The sequence below is a fragment of the Palaemon carinicauda genome, chromosome 15 (genome assembly GCF_036898095.1).
Source record: "Palaemon carinicauda isolate YSFRI2023 chromosome 15, ASM3689809v2, whole genome shotgun sequence".
Taxonomy (NCBI): domain Eukaryota; kingdom Metazoa; phylum Arthropoda; class Malacostraca; order Decapoda; family Palaemonidae; genus Palaemon; species Palaemon carinicauda.
In genome coordinates this window covers 27,643,728-27,663,106 of record NC_090739.1, presented here as the reverse complement: position 1 = coordinate 27,663,106, position 19,379 = coordinate 27,643,728, and the positions used below count along the sequence as shown (strand labels likewise).

General features: G+C 41.4%; 1 protein-coding gene across 2 annotated transcripts in view; it reads right to left on the bottom strand.

Moving 5' to 3' along the window:
- The window catches only part of LOC137654530 (SET and MYND domain-containing protein 4-like), an 87,130-nt gene that overhangs the window by 45,445 nt on the left and 22,306 nt on the right, over positions 1 to 19,379 (bottom strand). Inside the window, exons 1-4 of one of the 2 annotated variants that reach the window (XM_068388239.1) lie at positions 12,746 to 12,783; positions 1,671 to 1,770; positions 1,231 to 1,368; positions 721 to 895 (exon numbers count right to left, since the gene is read on the bottom strand). In XM_068388239.1, the coding sequence (XP_068244340.1) occupies positions 721 to 895; positions 1,231 to 1,368; positions 1,671 to 1,770; positions 12,746 to 12,780 (448 nt within the window). In that variant the 5' untranslated portion in view covers positions 12,781 to 12,783. Of the gene's footprint in view, positions 1 to 720; positions 896 to 1,230; positions 1,369 to 1,670; positions 1,771 to 12,745; positions 12,784 to 19,379 lie in introns of those variants that run through there. The other variant, XM_068388238.1, reaches the window with a different exon arrangement.

Genomic DNA, 19,379 nt, shown 5'->3' with positions numbered 1-19,379 from the left:
TTCTCAAAAAACCAATGTTGGCTTGTTAACCAGTCTTTGTTTTCCTGACTATCGGTAGTTTTACCATGCACGAGACGCCTAAGACCTCAAGTAGTTGTCAAATAATAACCATATTTAGCATCTATAGTGTTAACGAGGTGGCAGGAATCAATGAAAGAGCTTTCATTTGGGGATATTATACAATCAACTGACAGATGGTCATACAATCCTCTTTTTATAAGAGATATTCAAATGACATTTGCATTTTGTTTCCTAAAAGAGTTTGAAAAGGTAATGTCTCCCAAAACATGAGAAGCCTTTCACACAATATATGCTACAGAAACACAAACATAAATGACTTATGATAATGAATAAGTTAAGAGCAAAATCACATCCCGAGCCCAACAATATAAAACAGAGAAGAATATCTAAATGCTATTACTTTATGAAAATTTACATAAGCATACTGTAATAATGAAAGATAGTGAGAAGACAGTAATTGAGTCATGTAGCTGTAGTGAATCAGAATTCAGAAAATAAACACAGATAGTGTATAAGCTGTACAGTATATGGAAAAAGATACTTATCCTACTTAAGATTTTTAAGAGGAATTAATTAATACAGTATTATAATTGGCACTAAAACTTCTCTGATATTCCTTTTACTCTCAATATCATCAAGAACAAAAAAGTTGAGTCCCATCCTTCTCACATGTTTATCAAGAGTTGTCAGATGACATACCTTTGACTTCACTAGGAATGACTAACAGATGCTTCTTGCATAGCTCAAGTGCTGCTTCTGCACGGATCTTGTCGCCCAGCTTTATAAAGCATAAACATCGGCGTGGTAACAACTTGTGCAAAATATTGTTTGGGTATCCACTTTCAACTGCTCTCTTGATGTCTGTAAGAGCCTCCTGAAAATAAGTCAGAAGGAAATTAGTAAAATCAATAAAAAACTGAAGGGCATTGCAAAAACCCTTTCATACTGTGTACAGTGTGCTATGTCAGGCACACAATAAGCAGTACTGTAGCCCTATTAACAGCTCAACATACTTTGTTTTATTCAAAATACTACAAGGAAACAAATGGTATATGAGGAAATTGGATCACACTGCACATACCTGTACACATTAACATTATGTACAGCATAAATATGACAGGAAGGTAAATAAAATATAAAATCCTTCATAATTAAGGCTAAAATAATATTTGGGTTGCATTCAAGTTGATAACCAGCACAATGAGTTACTTTGTATTTTTTCAGTTGGAAGAGAACAGCCGACCGGTTGCCATATGCGAGAGGGAGTACAGGGGAATCCTCAGGGGCCAGCCTCAAACTTTCTGTGAAACTATGCTGAGCATCAACATCCTTTTTCTTTACGTATTCCTGAAAACATCAAAACCAATTTTCAACTTTTTTACCACCAAAACATCAAATGAATTTTGCATTAGAATTCTGACTTTGTCAGACTTATCGCCAAATAAATCTAACATTAGAATTCTAACTCTGTAAGAATTGCAGGAAATTGTCACACATAACATAATGAATTTGACATTAGAATTCTAACTTTCTCAGTATAAGTTGATTTTGGAGAATGCAATAACTTCCAGTAAGGAAAAGACAAAATAATCTTGTTACTATATGTTCAAACATTTTTTAGTTTAGATACTTTGCATAAAATATATTACCTTTGATCCTTTTTCTTTAGCTTCCAATGCCAGTGCTTCTGATTTTCCATGATCATCACACTTTTTATATAAAATCTTTAGAATCTGCTGTAGCTCATTTCTGAAAAATGAAACCTGAGTTAATAACTGGACATTGTATACATGAATAACAATCTCTAATGGTAGGCTAAAGTACAGATAATATTACAAATACCTGTAAATAACTAAAATTATAAAGTGAACATAAGATAAATACTTAGGTAAATAACAATCAAGATATCTTAAATTAGGTTGTAATATGTTATTTTCATTAGTAAAATAAATTTTTGAATATACTTACCCGATGATCATGTAGCTGTCAACTCTGTTGCCCGACAGAAATCTACGGTCGGGATACGCCAGCGATCGCTATACAGGTGGGGGTGTACACAACAGCGCCATCTGTGAGCAGGTACTCAAGTACTTCTTGTCAACAAGAACTCAATTTTCTCCTCGGTCCACTGGTTCTCTATGGGGAGGAAGGGCGGGTCCTTAAATTCATGATCATCGGGTAAGTATATTCAAAAATTTATTTTACTAATGAAAATAACATTTTTCAATATTAATCTTACCCGATGATCATGTAGCTGATTCACACCCAGGGTGGTGGGTGGAGACCAGCATACATGTTAACAAAGAAGCTAAGTATCCCGTATTTCATTTTATTAGTTATTCAAAAATAACATAAAATAAATAAGTACCTGGTAAGGAAGACGACTTGAACCATTACTCGGCCTTTATTAAGTACGTTTTCCTTACTGAGCGTAGCGGTCCTCTTAGGATGCTGAACGACTCTTAGGTGCTGAAGTATAAAGGGCTGCAACCCATACTAAAGGACCTCATCACAACCTCTAACCTCGGCGCTTCTCAAGAAAGAATTGACCACCCGCCAAATCAACAAGGATGCGGAAGGCTTCTTAGCCGACCGTACAACCCATAAAAAGTATTCAAGAGAAAGGTTAAAAAGGTTATGGGATTATGGGAATGTAGTGGCTGAGCCCTCACCTACTACTGCACTCGCTGCTACGAATGGTCCCAGGGTGTAGCAGTTCTCGTAAAGAGACTGGACATCTTTGAGATAGAATGATGCGAACACTGACTTGCTTCTCCAATAGGTTGCATCCATAACACTCTGCAGAGAACGGTTCTGTTTGAAGGCCACTGAAGTAGCCACAGCTCTCACTTCATGTGTCCTTACCTTCAGCAAAGCAAGGTCTTCTTCCTTCAGATGAGAATGTGCTTCCCTAATCAGAAGCCTGATGTAGTAAGAAACTGAGTTCTTAGACATTGGAAGAGAAGGCTACTTGATAGCACACCATAAGGCTTCTGATTGTCCTCGTAAAGGTTTTGACCTTTTTAGATATTACCTAAGAGCTCTAACTGGGCAAAGTACTCTCTCCAGTTCGTTCCCCACCAAGTTGGACAGGCTTGGGATCTCGAACGACTTAGGCCAAGGACGTGAAGGAAGCTCGTTTTTAGCAAAAAACCGAGCTGCAAGGAACATGTAGCCGTTTCAGATGTGAAAACTATGTTCCTGCTGAAGGCGTGGATCTCACTTACTCTTTTAGCTGTTGCCAAGCATACGAGGAAAAGAGTTTTTAATGTGAGGTCCTTAAAAGAGGCTGATTGGAGAGGTTCAAATCTTGATGACATAAGGAACCTTAGGACCACGTCTAGATTCCAGCCTGGAGTGGACAACCGACGTTCCTTTGAGGTCTCAAAAGACCTAAGGAGGTCCTGTAGATCTTTGTTGGTGGAAAGATCCAAGCCTCTGTGGCGGAAAACCGCTGCCAACATACTTCTGTAACCCTTGATCGTAGGAGCTGAAAGGGATCTTACGTTCCTTAGATGTAACAGGAAGTCAGCAATCTGGGCTACAGTGGTACTGGTTGAGGAAACTGCATTGGCCTTGCACCAGCTTCGGAAGACTTCCCATTTAGACTGATAGACTCTGAGAGTGGATGTCCTCCTTGCTCTGGCAATCGCTCTGGCTGCCTCCTTCGAAAAGCCTCTAGCTCTTGAGAGTCTTTCGATAGTCTGAAGGCAGTCAGACGAAGAGCGTGGAGGTTTGGGTGTACCTTCTTTACGTGAGGTTGATGTAGAAGGTCCACTCTTAGAGGAAGAGTCCTGGGAATGTCGACCAGCCATTGCAGTACCTCTGTGAACCATTCTCTCGCGGGCCAGAGGGGAGCAACCAACGTCAGCCGTGTCCCTTTGTGAGAGGCGAACTTCTGAAGTACCCTGTTGACAATCTTGAACGGCGGGAATGCATACAGGTCGAGATGGGACCAATCCAGCAGAAAAGCATCCACGTGAACTGCTGCTGGGTCTGGAATCGGAGAACAATACAACGGGAGCCTCTAGGTCATCGAGGTAGCGAACAGATCTATGGTTGGCTGACCCCACAGGGCCCAAAGTCTGCTGCAAACATTCTTGTGAAGGGTCCACTCTGTGGGGATGACCTGACCCTTCCGGCTGAGGCGATCTGCCATGACATTCATATCGCCCTGAATGAACCTCGTTACCAGCGTGAGCTTTCGATCTTTTGACCAGATGAGGAGGTCCCTTGCGATCTAGAACAACTTCCTCGAATGAGTCCCTCCCTGCTTGGAGATGTAAGCCAAGGCTGTGGTGTTGTCGGAGTCCACCTCCACCACCTTGTTTAGCTGGAGGGACTTGAAGTTTATCAAGGCCAGATGAACCGCCAACAACTCCTTGCAATTGATGTGAAGTGTCCTTTGCTCCTGATTCCATGTTCCCGAGCATTCCTGTCCGTCCAATGTCGCACCCCAGCCCGTGTCTGATGCGTCCGAGAAGAGACGGCGGTCGGGGTTCTGAACAGCCAAAGGTAGACCTTCCTTGAGAAGAAAGCTGTTCTTCCACCACGTTAGAGTAGACCTCATCTCTTCGGAAACAGGAACCGAGACCGTCTCTAGCGTCATGTCCTTTATCCAGTGAGCAGCTAGATGATACTGAAGGGGGCGGAGGTGGAGTCTCCCTAACTCGATGAACAGGGCCAGCGATGAAAGTGTCCCTGTTAGACTCATCCACTGCCTGACTGAGCATCGGTTCCTTCTCAGCATGCTCTGGATGCATTCTAGGGCTTGGTTGATCCTTGGGGCCGACGGAAAAGCCCGAAAAACTCGACTCTGAATCTCCATACCCAGGTAGACAATGGTCTGGGATGGGACGAGCTGGGACTTCTCTAAATTGACCAGGAGGCCCAGTTCCTTGGTCAGATCCATAGTCCATCTGAGATTCTCCAGACAGCGACGACTTGTGGGAGCTCTTAAAAGCCAGTCGTCTGACGGAGCCGGACACAAGATCATGGTACTGCTGCACAGTCTGTGAACTGTCAACCATGGGGAAGCGAGGAAGTACAGCGACAACCCGAAACTGTCTAGACTGTCTGGGTAGTACAGACAACTCCTTATCGGGTTGCTGAGGTTGCCGCACTGCGTCACAACAAGTCACCTCTGCTGGTTGTTGAACGTCTTCCCAGTGACACACTGACTCCGTAAAAAAAAATCCTCTATCAAGGACTAAGCTTGGACTGCATGTCTTGCAACAAAGCTCAAGGTCTATGGGAGCAGGTGTGGCAACAGACGGGGTTAGCGACTGAAGCGGAACCATTTACCCTCCCTGGAAGCATGTTATGCTTAAATAAAAGTCCATAGGAGGCTAAGCAGCTTAAGGCTCCTCTCCAAATGACAGAGTCCTTAAGGGAATATCAGAAGGAGGGAGAACAGCACTTTCTCATCTACAGGAACCATATCCGAGAAAAGCTAAGTTCTCTCAGTGAGGGTTTCACTGGTGCAAAAGCAGCAGACCAGAAGGCAACGTTATGAAACTGCTTGACAGTCTGTGAACTGTCAAAAACTGAACTGTCAACCACAACAGGAGCTTGAGGACATACAGCACTGGTGTATAAGTAGCAGACCAGAAGGCAACGTCATGTAACTGCATGACAGTTTGTGAGTTGGCAACAACCAAAGATGTGTGGGGAAGCCTCAACTCCTGCCTGACTAGTTGCTGCTGGCGAGTGGCGGTAACCACAGTGTGTTGCGGAGGCTGACACACCGTGTCAAAACACGGCAGCTTGTGGTAGCTCCCGCACGGCAACGGAGTGCTCTGTGTGTGGGAGTCATCATACATCTGGCAGGGTTGACTGTGCATGGGTGGAGGAGCTCTCACAACAAGAGTGTGAGAGCATGAAGCCATGCCGGGCGCACAACCGTGGGAGGTGTAGGCCCACGGGTGCATCGTCAACCTTCTCCGCAGTCGGAGTGTGGGAGCTGGCAACAACAAAAGCAGAGTGCTGGTGCGTGGGAGGGGCTGCGGTGGGTTGAGGAGCATGCGGTATGGTATGCAGAGCATGCTGTAAGGTATGCCGAGCATGCTGTAAGGTATGCAGAGCATGCTGTAAGGAATGCAGAGCATGCTGTAAGGTATGCAGAGCATGCGGTATGGTATGCAGAGCATGAGGTAAGGCATGCGGCTCATGCTGCATGGTATGCGGCTCATGCTGCATGGTATGCGGCTCATGCTGCATGGTATGCGGAGCATGCTGTAAGGTCTGCAGAGCATGCTGCATGGGCTGAGGAGAATGCCGCATAGTGCTGGAACCCGGCAACTCCTGATGCGGCAGCTCACGCATGTTAGCAGATGGTGCAGCAAGAACATGCGTCTGGCAGTGAGGACTGCGCATCGGTGGAGGAGCTCTCACAGGTGTGGTGTGGGAGCAGGCAGCCGCAGTATCTGCTGAGCGCACAACCTCGGCGGGTTGTAGGTAAACAGGCTGCATTGTCAACCTTCCAGCATGATACTCCTGCATGAAGGAGCAAGCTGAGACTGTATAGTCTGCAGCATGGACCACTAGGGTCTATGAAAGACAACAACAAACGGAGCTACTGTCCGTTGTGACTGAGGGTCTAAAACAGCTGGTGCGGCAACAGACGGAGTTACTGCCTGTTGCGGTACCACCTAGCCTCTCTTAGGAGGTGTGCAGTTATCGTACTGCAGCGAGTCCGAACTGACCCAGTGGCTACACCTAGGCCGTTGGACTTGCGCGGAAGGGACCGACTTGCACTTAAAAGCTGCAAGATTTGGTCCATGGTTTCTGCGAGAAACCTCTTCCGCAGACGAGGAATAAATGGGCTCTCTCGTCTTTGTGTGGGTGGGGTGATCACGTCGGCAACGTGTGTAGATACACCCGAAACCACAGAGGGAAACGTCTGTTCGTCGATCAAGGCCTGAGGAACCCATAAGTCCTTCGACATTACTTCTCCCCTGGGCTTGGGAGCTTGTAAGAGGTATCGGACTAGGTGAACAACTGGCACGAACAGACGAACCCTCGAACGCAACACTGTAACACTTTGCGCATATCACTTTATCACTTTTGATTTTCTGTTTGCACTTATTTCACTGAACTCGAAACTTTAAGTGGTTTGTACCTGAAACACGCAATCCTATCCTTCATTAAAAGGTAGTAATTGCGAAAACAGTATTACAATGTAACAGAAAAACATAATGAAAGATAAAGAATTCAGTGGCTGGAAAAGAGACTAAACACTAGATCAAATAAACTACGTTTAAAATCTCTCACCGCATAAAGCCTGGGAACAAGAATAAAACTCTAGAAACGTTTTACCTTCTTCCCCTCTATCGACTAGGGAGAAGAGCAAAAAAAAAACGAGAACAACGTTACCCGCTTGAACGAAACGTTTATCCTCCTCTCTCTCCCTCCGTCTCTATCTCTCTCTCTCTCTTGACTTAGAACCTGAGAGATGAGCCCAATTATATATATCGTTAAAACATATTATTTGTTAAAGGAAAAAAACTGAAAGGTTTCCCAAATAAAAAGTTCCTTTATTAGAATTAAAACCATTTAAGCTAAGAAAGAATGAACGAAACGCTAGAATCGGTTTACTCTTACTGCAACGTGAAACCGTGAATACTCTCTCTCTATCGTAACGATAGAGCGCAAGTTGAACGTTCTGAACGTCAACAACTGCGGAGACTAAACAAAACGTTAGTTCAACTTTGAAAACAGTACGAGACTTATCAAAGAAATTCTTTCAAAAACATAAAATTAAAATAGCATAAATTCTTAACAGGAAAAACGATATGACGAGCTCAATGTTAATTAACTTCGGTTCCAAGTAAGGACCGCCTACTATTAGGAAAGGTCGCATATTTTTTTTTTTTTTTTTTTTTTTTTAAGGAAAGTTAATCGAAGAGGCCTATAAATGGCGGAGAGATATAAAATAAAAAGTGAAAGAGAGTCTATACTCTCTTCGACACCAACACTTCCGTCTAAGGGAAGGGTCGGCCATTTAAAAGTGAAAGAGAGTCCATACTCTCTTCGTCACCATAATTAATTCAAATTAATTCCAAAAGCTTGCTAAGCTAAAGATAAAGCTTCCTGAATAGCGAAGGCTAAACTCTAGAGCAAATACATCACCAAATCGTGAACAATAACTCCAGAATCAACAGCGTATTCAAGTAGGTCTAGCCGGAGGCACGACAGAGGAAAAATTGAGTTCTTGTTGACAAGAAGTACTTGAGTACCTGCTCACAGATGGCGCTGTTGTGTACACCCCCACCTGTATAGCGATCGCTGGCGTATCCCGACCGTAGATTTCTGTCGGGCAACAGAGTTGACAGCTACATGATCATCGGGTAAGATTAATATTGAAAAAAATACTGTTTTGCTTAAATAATACCTCCAAAGAAATTGCAATACTGTACAACATACTGTATATAAAGAGGATAATAGGCAATGCACTCTTAGCCATTTTCTTTTTATTTAATACAGTATTAGATTGCCTTTATCTCTAGCATATTGATAAGCAGAGACTTTTCCTCCTCAAACCAAATTTCTGCCATGATCTGCCCTCCCAAGTTTGCATCTCGGCCTTCCTTTTATGTGTCTGAGAATATAAGCACCTACGGGAGTGCGTATTCCCTATAGGAGAATGTTTTCTCCTAATCACCAATACAGGTCCTCCCTTACTTTTCGTGTTACTGGCTCTAACATTATTGTTCGTCATTGGCTACCGACCAATGTCTCTTTAGCCACAACTGAAGGAATCTCTGGTGTACAGTAATAGCCCTTGTGGAACGAGGTTTTCCAAAAAAGACAGTGGCCCAGAAGTTGTCGTCACTGCCGAGTGAAGATGCGGCTTGCGAAGAAAGCGGTCCTACTTTTCGAGTCCTGTACCTCAAAGTTCAACCTAATACCGTATCTATCCTCATACCCACATGACCCAGTCTTTCTTTGCTTGGGCTCTAAGTTGGACTTTCTAAATTCATCATGACATAAAAAAGAGAAGTTTATCTCACATGAGCATCAAAATAAGAGCAAGCAACAGCATGATCCAAGGTCACTGTATGAGAGCATGCTCTCGCAAGAGAAAGTTGGGCATGACTTCATTAGATGCATGCTTGCTAAGAGGTGTCAGTGCGCCAGTAAGGGGCGTGTGTACCAAATCTTTTGTCCTCGAACATAACTATCTAGGACAATCTTCAGAGGAGGAGGAGAACTTCTCTGGTTAAGGCAGTTACGGTTTCCACTTCTCTTCAGCTTCAGCAAGGAGTTAGGTTACAGTATTTTTTTTCATGGAAGACGAGATTAAAGGCTGAAGCTGCTTCCTACTCGTACCCGTAAAGAACTCTCTTTAAGCTGCTGGCGAGGTAATTCTGGAAGGTGAAGATCTCATCAGCTGCACCTTCCAAGGTCTTTGGCAAGCAGGAGGAGTTCACGTCGGCCTTCTCTTCTGCGGGGGATGCACAAGAAGGGTTGACGGTTGAGGAAACTTTTAAGTTGAGCGGTAGCTAAAGCTAATGTAAGCTTCTACGGTGACGGGATGCCCTCCAATCCTAAGAACTGCCACAATGTTCTTAAGGCGTTGTCTATTGCCAGGGTGTTATCTGAAAAATTATTAGGCTCACTTTAAGCTAGCTATGGACTGTACCAGGCTCTCTAAGGAATGTGGGTAGGACTAACTCTCATAACTTGCATTAAAGTTACAGTAATTGAGGATCACCCCAAAGGGAAGGTGTGAAGAAGAGGGTTCGGAAGTCTGAATACCAGAGGAAGAAGAGATTCAACAGAACTTTTCGACTTCGATGAAGACCTAGGAGAAGTACAGTCTCTCGGTTATTCTTCCTTTTCCTTCTCTCGCTGTATCCCTGTGAGGACAGCCTTGATTTACATTCCTTACAGGGCAATGACTCCTTACAGTCATGGCCTCTGACAGGACACAATGAATGGGGACCTGCTAGGATCTCACGAAAATATTCCATACCTATGGCCAAGTATGCCAGGCTAGAACCACATGGCCACATGTGGTTTCTCCATTGTCAAAAGCCACCAATCACACTCAAAAGACAATTATTAACCAAGTTTAGCTGCATTAAGAGTACATCTGTACACCTCGGCGATGGCTGATGTCAAATTCGCTACTTTGCTACTCGGTGAGCAGGCATGGGGGCTTCCCCTACACCAGCCTGAAACTACCATTTCCTCATTATAAAACCTTAACAGCTGATTTTCCAGCTTTGCTGAAATCATACTCTTATTAAAAGACAAGGATTTGTATCCTTGTAGGAACAAATTAAGTGTTCTCTGGTTCTAACCTCACCAAGAAATTCTAATTAATCAATCTGGCCAAATAAAATATTTGAAATCCCACTAGAGCCAATTCTCATTTAGAGAATGTGAAAATTGTGAAAAAAAAATTAAACAGTACACTATATATAAGTACAGTATTTTAATATCAAAGTGAGATTAGAAAACTAAATCTTACATATCAATGTACTTCAACTTGAATGTGGTAACCCATTGATACTACCAAAAGAATTAATCAGTCACAAATAATTAATAGAATACCTTACTCAACACATGAAAGAAACAAATGCTACCAAAGTGTCTTTACAAAATACCATTACAGTAATTGTACACTGAAATACCTTTTAGTGTACAGTACCTGAAATAATACCACTCTTTAACACTCCCATATAACTACAGTATGTTCATTTCCCATGTTTGCATAACTTTAATTACTTATTGAGTCTATAATTTTATTTTATTTTTCAATCTTTCATGTGCCTTTGTCTTCTTTCAATTTAGGATTTAGTTTGGTTTCTTGTGTGTGGAGGTTGTTGCATTGTTTGAATTCAATTGTAAATTAGCTTTAGTATTTTATTTTCACCATCTCAATTTTTAACTTAACAAGGTCTTTTAGATGATAGCCAATTTCTTTGCCTTATTCAAGATCCAGAACGGATTGCCAATCTTAGCTATTTAACAATATAAAGCACCTCATTGCAAATGCTTGAGCACTATGGCCAAAACTCAAGAATAAATGCAGCTTATCAAAGCTGATTTAGAACTCTGATTAAATTTGTTGCCAAGTGGGCTAAGACCACCCAGTTACAATTTAGCTTTCCTGTTACGGAGGGGTCTGCTCATAAGAGGTGGCAGCAGATACATTGCCTACTTCACTGGGTGATATAACCAGGTAGGGGCCTGAATACATAATGGTCAAACTGGGCCAAAATGCAAACTAACTTAGAATTAACCTGCCAAGAGCAATGATCAATGTATCATGGAGGCTTGTCTTGATTTTGATCACCTTCCAGTTTCTCTCTGATACTCAAGTCTTCTGCCCTACTATCAGCTTTAGGGATAATTGTGATCCCTTTCTTTCATTTAACTAGCAATTCAAAACATATAGGATCAATAGTGTAGTGTGAAACTAATCACAATTTTAGGAAAATTTTTCTTTAGTACAAAAACACAATTGATGTCAACTCTTAAAATAGTTGTCAATGTGCAGCACTCTACAGGTGTAAAGAATCAAAACCTTTGCCCACATACAACTCCTTGGCTTTCTGAAACTAGCTAAGTACACTTCAAGAGCTCAGACATGGAGAGACTTATCCAGCCATCTTACTATCAGCCTGTACCTAGACCACAAAGAGCACAAATGAATGGTTCGGTCATCAGAGTTTCAGCATTCTAGTTACCTAAAGTTAGACCACATATGCAATAGTTACAAACCTCAATGCCACAAACTCTACAAGGATGGAATCATGAGTAAGTTTTACTTTAAAGCCATATTCAAGGATCCAAAAATGTACAATTGAAAATTCCAAAATCAAAACTAGGTCTATAACCTTGTAGGTCTAACTGCTGTAAATGGAACCTCTTTCTTTCAAAAGGTGTTACCATTCTTTGGGATGGTTCAACCTTAAATAAAAGAAAATCACAAATATCTAACTTTCTCCATTCTGTTTATCACCTCTGTGAAACACAGAAAGCACAAGAATGAGTATTTCAGCTATTACAATCTACTTCTAAATAATACACAAATGCTGAGCATTATCTTTAGCAAAAGACATGAGCTTGTAATTTGGACCAATTCATTCCTGAAGTAGAAAAGGACTTCACACTTTAACAATAATGATGGCTAGGAAGAAAAGATAAATTATTTCAAACCCAAATCCTATGTCATGCAATTAAAAAAGTTGAATAGCAGGCCTCCAAACCAAATAAAAACACTGGCAATACCTACAACACAGACTACCTTCCTCAAGTTAGTGTCCAGAGAAAATACGAAATGCAGATGGGAAACATTGGTAGGTAACTTGGAAGCACAGATAACTATTGTAAGTAAAAACTAATGGTAACTTGGAAAAGGCCAGCAAGCGAATGTCAATACAATGATTTTCTGTTGTGGCAACTACATCCTCTACAAACTTACAGTAATATACAGCTCTAAGCTCTATGCTGTCTAAGACAATACAAGTAGCTTTATAATCGTACAGAAAGCAATTGGTAAAGAGAATGTATTCAACTTATATAATCATGTCTCTAGATTTTCAAAAAGGAAGTGTGATTATTTTTGAAATACTGTATGTAAAAAACATAAGGTGTTCTTGATTTAGGGAAATAGGTAGTAAAAGTGTATAAATAAAAATAAATGAAATACTTCAATAAATCAAAGCTTATAAAAATGCAAATAACTAAAGCATAAAGCTGTTTTGTCTACCTACAAGCTGTGCAAATTGCCATGTTTTCAAGCATCCATTTGAGGGAACTGGCAGAACTGGTCCATGTCTTGGAAAACTGATTTTACCTTAGAAAGGCAGAAAAAGGCAAAGAAGATATTGTACTTCATGTAGACAGAGCAGTGAGAATCAACATCCAGAGAGTAAGAAGTTAGAAGTCTCATCTAAACTGTTGAGCACTGAAAAGTAAAAGGGATATCATTCATCATAACTCTCGTGATCAAGATGCGGTAAGATGCTGGGATATGCAAATACAATCCTTTTTAAATGCTACTTAAGCCTGAATACTATTCATTTTTATGAATCTCTCCTCATGTTCATATTGCTTCTCTTCAGAAGCCTGGTTTAATTAACACTTACCTGTAAAATTTTTAAATCTTTCCATTTTCTTTAGCTTCAATAATTACATGACCTCAAAAAGGGAATGGAACCAGCAAGCAATAAGTGGTGTAAAGACAGGGTTGTTGCGTCAGTCAATCTAGTCTTCAGTTATCTACATTACATGGCAGTGATCACAGATTGTTTATTTTCTTACATTGTTTACTTACTGCACTCAATAGGTCTTCCCTTGGTTTAATTAGCAATTATTGCCTGTATTGTGAAAAGAAATATTTTCTGAGGGAGATCATGATTCACATTACTTCTGTCTTGTGTCAGGGGGTCATACTGTAATTTAAATAATCGTTGTGAAGTGTGTTTCACTTTCAATACCTCTCATGGAAAAGTGTTACAATGGTTGCCTATCAAGTTAACATTTTGAACGGAAAAGGAAACTTGCTGTTAGTTTAGTGGAGAGGCCAGGGAAGACCAAGCTATTGTATTATAACAGGGATGACGACAATATTGACACTCCTCCACCTTTCGACAATACACAAAATCAGCCATCTCTCAATTATGATAAGATTTATAAGCTCTTGACATCACTTACTTCCTTTGATAAACTTCAAAAGTCCAGTGAATCCTTTTTTAGTCTTGATAATACTAATCCTTTTCAAAGCATAGCCAAACCTAGCCCAGACCCCATAGTCATTTTAATACAGTATTAATAGCATTTCATTCAATTATGGTTTAGAACGTACACTGCGCTCCACAGATTCGAAAGCCTCACATAGGTCTTCAAAATCTTTACATACTATAGTTCATTCTACTGCCAACCCTTACAAATCCACAATTCTAATTGCTATAATTACACTAGCAACATTGAGACCCAATGGAGTACAAGACTGACTTCCTGTATCGAACAGCAAACATACTGTACTGTTATCAGGGACGAGCCTGAGAGGAATTACTTTAGCAGTTTATTACAGGGAAATCTAATGTACTGGCAGACAAGTTGAGCACGAAGAATCAGATACAGTACTACCAGATGATTGGTCTCTATATCTTTTGATTTGTCAAGAGATTTGGAAGTGGTGGGGTCACCTGAACGTAGATGTTTGCCACATCTCTAAACAAATAGAAGTTTTTGTTCACTTGTGACGGATCCCTTAGCTTGAAAGGTAGATGCTCTGTGAAAAGACTGGTCGAATCTGGATCTTTATGCATTCCCTCCATCTGTCATAATTCAACAGGTGCTAACCAAGCTCATGAGCTCTGTGAACACAGGATGATGCTTATAGGCTTTTTCTGGCCACAAAGGGAATAGTTCACAGAAATGTTGTTGGAACACTCCTGAAGGTTGCCATACAGAATCTATCTACTCAACACCCAATTTCAAAGGTGGTACATCCAAACTCATCAGTGCTATATCTCACCACATCGAGACTATCCAATGTATTCTTAGTATACAAGGGGTTTTCAAATTTCTTGCGACTGTCTATTAAACTGTACTGTATGTTCTAAAAGACAGTCTACCAAAAAGTGATATCAAAGACAATGGAGGGTCTATTTTGATTGGTGTTAAGTTATAAATCTGTCCATGACTAGAACCAGCTTGGATAAGCTTAACTTTTTTTACCAAAAACTTTCTTTTCCAGCAATTGAGAGAGATAGATGCATCCTTAATTCTGTACTGAAGCACTAGGGATTAGATTATCTATTTCAAATATCATAGCTGATGTGTTTAGATCCTTCAGTATTGAAAGACCGTTAGTAGTAAGGTCACTTTTCAAGAATTTGGGTGTGGTTTTACAGTATTTAAAAGGGGCTACATTTGAACCCAACGGAAAATTTATCTCTTACGGATATCATGACCAAAACACTTTTTCAGTTGTCTTCAATGTCAGCTAAATAGATAAGAAATAGAAAAAAGAATACTAATAGCAAACAATGCATTCAACAATCTGAAAACCCTATCAACAAACAATAGGATAGGGATTCAGACAAAAGATAGCGAGTACTGAAAACCTATGTATGGTCCACTCTTACTTATGGCTCAGAGACATAGACATTAATAAGGAACTTGAAAAATAAAATAAATGAAGCTGAATTATGGTTTTACAAAAGAATGTTGAAGATCCCTTGGACTGAGAGGGTAACAAATGAGGGTATTGAAAAGAGTGAATCAAAAGAGATTACTTCTGAAAGTAAAAAAGATGAGGCATATGGAATATCTGGGACATGTAATAAAATGAGAAAAAAAAATCGAATTTTTGTGCCTTATAGGAAAGGTAGAGGGGAGAGGAGCAAGAGGCCACCAAAGGGAAAGGTTTCTAGACAGCTTACTGGACAATGTAAAAGCTGGACAATTTATACAGAGGTAGAGACAGGACCAGGTGGAGGCAATTGACAGCTCACGTCGAGGACATGGCACCTAGATAGATGGATAGAAACGCATAAGTGAAATACAAGCGTTTTTATTTCTTTATTTTTTATTTAAGTCTTCTATAATTGTTTCACATCCCTTCTCTAAAACTGGATAAAGACAGTCCAGTAGAGCCAAGTTTTCTCTGTCCGGTAAGAGCAGTGCAGTTGTATTTGGACAAAATGAAAAGTAGTAGATGTAGCATTCCTAATTTGTTCTCTAGGCTGAGGATCCCTAATTACCTGCTAACCAAAAAGGCTTGCATTCTTTGTGAAAAGTTAGATCCAAAATTCATAAAATGCTTGAAAAAGAAGGTACATGATATTAAGAGTGCAACTACTTCCTTTGATTTTTTTTTTAGAAATCTTATTTTGGAACTTTTTCTAGTAACAGCTCAATAATCATATGAAGTCTGTATTCGCCAATTATTATTTTAAAAAGCATGGTTTGTTTATGAACAACATTGGCTCCAGGACCCTTAGTAGTTGGAGGTGACATGGTCTACGAAATTTCAAGATAAGTTAACATACAGTATTACTCGCTAAGCTATAAATATGGGGTTGCATTTAATATTCAATTTAGAATCAATCAGTTATCATTTAGAGAAAAATAACACTTAAAGCCAATCTACAGTACAGTATTTTTAAATACTATAGTAAATAATCTGGAGCCCCTTATTTCGGGCTAATATGACATATTTGGGAAGTAATTTATATTTTTTTAACGATGCAAACCTATAGCTATTTATAGGGGTATTAGGCTACTTTCGGTGAAGCTGAAAGGACGAGCCATTAGAGTTTAGCGAGAGGTAACTACCCATTCCAGTAGATAGCGAGGGGTACGGGATAGCTAGCTACCTCTCTCACTCACACACCTATGACTGTGCTTCACTTTGCTTGGAGGTAGGACTTCGAAGGGGGGCAGGGTTGGGGGGCAAGTTTGTATAAATAGCTACAGATTTGTATCGTTAGGAAAAATACAAATTACTTCCAAATTTGTTATTTGTTCCGTAACTGGAATACATAAACAACGGTATTTATAGGGATTGACTCGCCCCATAGGGGGTGAGGGGGGAATATCCCTACCAATCTAGCTTTTGGCCTTACCCGGGGCTTCCTTATTATGTATGTTAGTACACAAATAAGGAAACCCTAACACCTTGCTAAGCATGGTCTGCAGTCTACACAGCTGTGTTGAGTTACAGTACCAGCAATGTGACTGTCAAGGTATAAGTTATTCAGAGTCTGTAGGAATAAACCAAGTTGACCAAGACATTTCCAATACCACCTCGCCAGGGTATGGGGACGTAACAGTATTGATACAATACTAGGTTACACAAGGAAGCAATGATTTACCTGCAGTGGTTGAGGCCAGCTTGTGCAGAGGACCCAGGATGCTGATTTCCCCAAAAGAGGGGAGGTTGAAGAAAGGAAAAGAGCCAGTCATTCCTTTTCATTAACTCAAAACTAAAACCAGGTAACCAATGCACTCAACCTTTTGCTACTTGTCCCATAAGGAGCTCGAGGTACTAAACCAACTGTTGTGCGGCCACCACAAGACCGATAGAGAACATATCGAGTCTCCTGTGGGTTACGTCTAGCAGGTAAGGAGCGATGAAAGTAGTTTGACGTTTCTAAACGCCTGCCTGCAGATCTTGTCTCACAGCATAGTTTCTTTTGAAGACCAGGGATGTAGCTATGCCTCTGACATCGCGCGCTCTGGGTTGACATCTTGGAGGAGGATCTGGATTCAGAGCATGGTCAATGACCCTGTGAATTGAAGTAGAAATGGTGTTATTGGTGATTCTCCTCTTATTTCTACCCGTGCTGACGAAGAGTGAGGGCACTGGGGGTCGAGCTCCTGCTGTTTTTTAGAGGTAACACCTCAAACTTCTTACCTAACATAGTAACAGATGATCGGGGTCGTCAGTTACATAACGGAGACTCGTTATCCGGAAAGAATCTAATCTAAGATCCTGAGTCTTGGCAACAAACTCAGTGACATAGCTGAAGCTTACCTCTCCTCATCCCCTTCAATGACGATGTCATACGAGAGACCATGCAGCTCACTGACTCCCTTAGCCGAAGCCAAGGTGAGTAGGAACAGTCTTCCATTAAGGTGGTGATCTGTTGCCTGGCGTAATGGTTCGTAGGGAACCCTCTTTAGGGACCGAAGAACCCGAACCACGTTCCAAGGAGGAGGTGAGGTCTCACTTCAGATTGAAGAAAGGCAAGTTTGTAACTCCGTATGAGGAGGTTAAGTTCCAGTAATGAGGTAATGTCTACTCCTTTCAGTTTAAAGGCGAGATTCAAGGCTGAGCGATAGCCTTCTACTGCCAAAACTGAAAGGCCCATTTCCTCCCGCAAATACATGAAGAACTCCGCTATTGCTGGAATAGTGTTATCGAGTGGAGAGATACCCTTTCTACAACACCACCAACCGAAGATGTTCCACTTCACCTGGTAGACTGATGCTGATTATCTTCGCAGATATTCAGACATCCTCTTTGCAATTTCTTGCAAAAATCCTTTCTGAGTGAGGAGATGCTGGATAGTCTTCAGCTTGAAGACGTAGCAAAGCTACTCTTTGATAGAAAATGTTGGCATGTGGCTGTGTCGTGGAAACTTGTCATAGCAGAGTTATGAGGGTCATTGAGATGTTGACTGATGTTCTGGCTTTGTTGAGTACTCTTCTCATCAAACAAAAGGGGGGAAAGGCGTAAACATTGATGTTGTCCCACCGCTGCTGGAATGCTTCTTGCCAGAGAACCTTGGGGTCCGATACTGGGGAGCAGTAGAACAGGAGCCTGAAGTTCAAGGACGTTGCGAACAGATCCACAGTCGGAGAACTCCACAAAGTCAACACTTTGTTGGCTACTCGTGACCGAAAGACTATTTAGTTTCCACTATCTGAGTTGTTATGCTCAGGTTGTCGGCAAGCACATTCCTTTAGCCGGAAATGAAGTGAGCTGATGGTGTGACCGAGAGGACTTCTGCCCATCTCAGTATCTCTACTGCGAGATGGGAGAGGAACTGCAAAAAAGTACCTCCTAGTTTGTTGATGTAAGCCATTACTGTGGTGTTGTCGCTCATTACTACCACTGAGCGACACGCCACGAACGGATGGAACTTTTGAAGGACCAGGTAGACAGCCTTCATCTCTGAGAGATTTATGTGCAGGTACTTCTCGAACTCTGACCAAAGGCCTGAAGTCATGTGATATAGCACGTGGGCCACCCACCCTTCTTTTCATGCGTTGGAAAACAGCATCAAGTCCGGAGGAAAGACAAGAAGATCAACACCCTTCAGCAGATTCTCATCTCCCACCCATCAATCGAGATCTGTCTGTTCCTCTGGTACCATAGGGATCAGAATGTCCAGGGATTCGAAGGCCTGATTTCAGTTGGACTTTAGATGCCATTGGAGGGATCGTATCCTGAGGCAGCCATTGAGAACTAGATTGGTCAGCGATGATGGGAGTCCACGGAGACATACTCATCTCTAGGCTGGGAGCTCTAGTCTGAGAAAAAGTCTTCAGCCTCACTACCCTCTTGTCTGATGGGAAGGCTTTGTGGAGGTTGGTGTTTATCATTCCTAGGTATACCAGTCTTGGAATGGGAAGCAGGGATGACTTTTCGAGGTTTACCATGATCCCCAGACCTTAGTAAAGCCTCAGAAGTTTGTCTCGGTGAAATAATGGATTGTTTGTATCCAAGAAAGCTTAGTGGGTTGAATGTTATGAAACACTATTTTTTTTTTTTATAGCCCTCTGTGCCCCCTCAAAGAGTGCCTTAATCTGTTGTTATTTCTTTTAACAGGTACTGGCAGCGGGCCCCTACATGCAGTAGGGAGTGAGGATTAGGAGAATTTAGA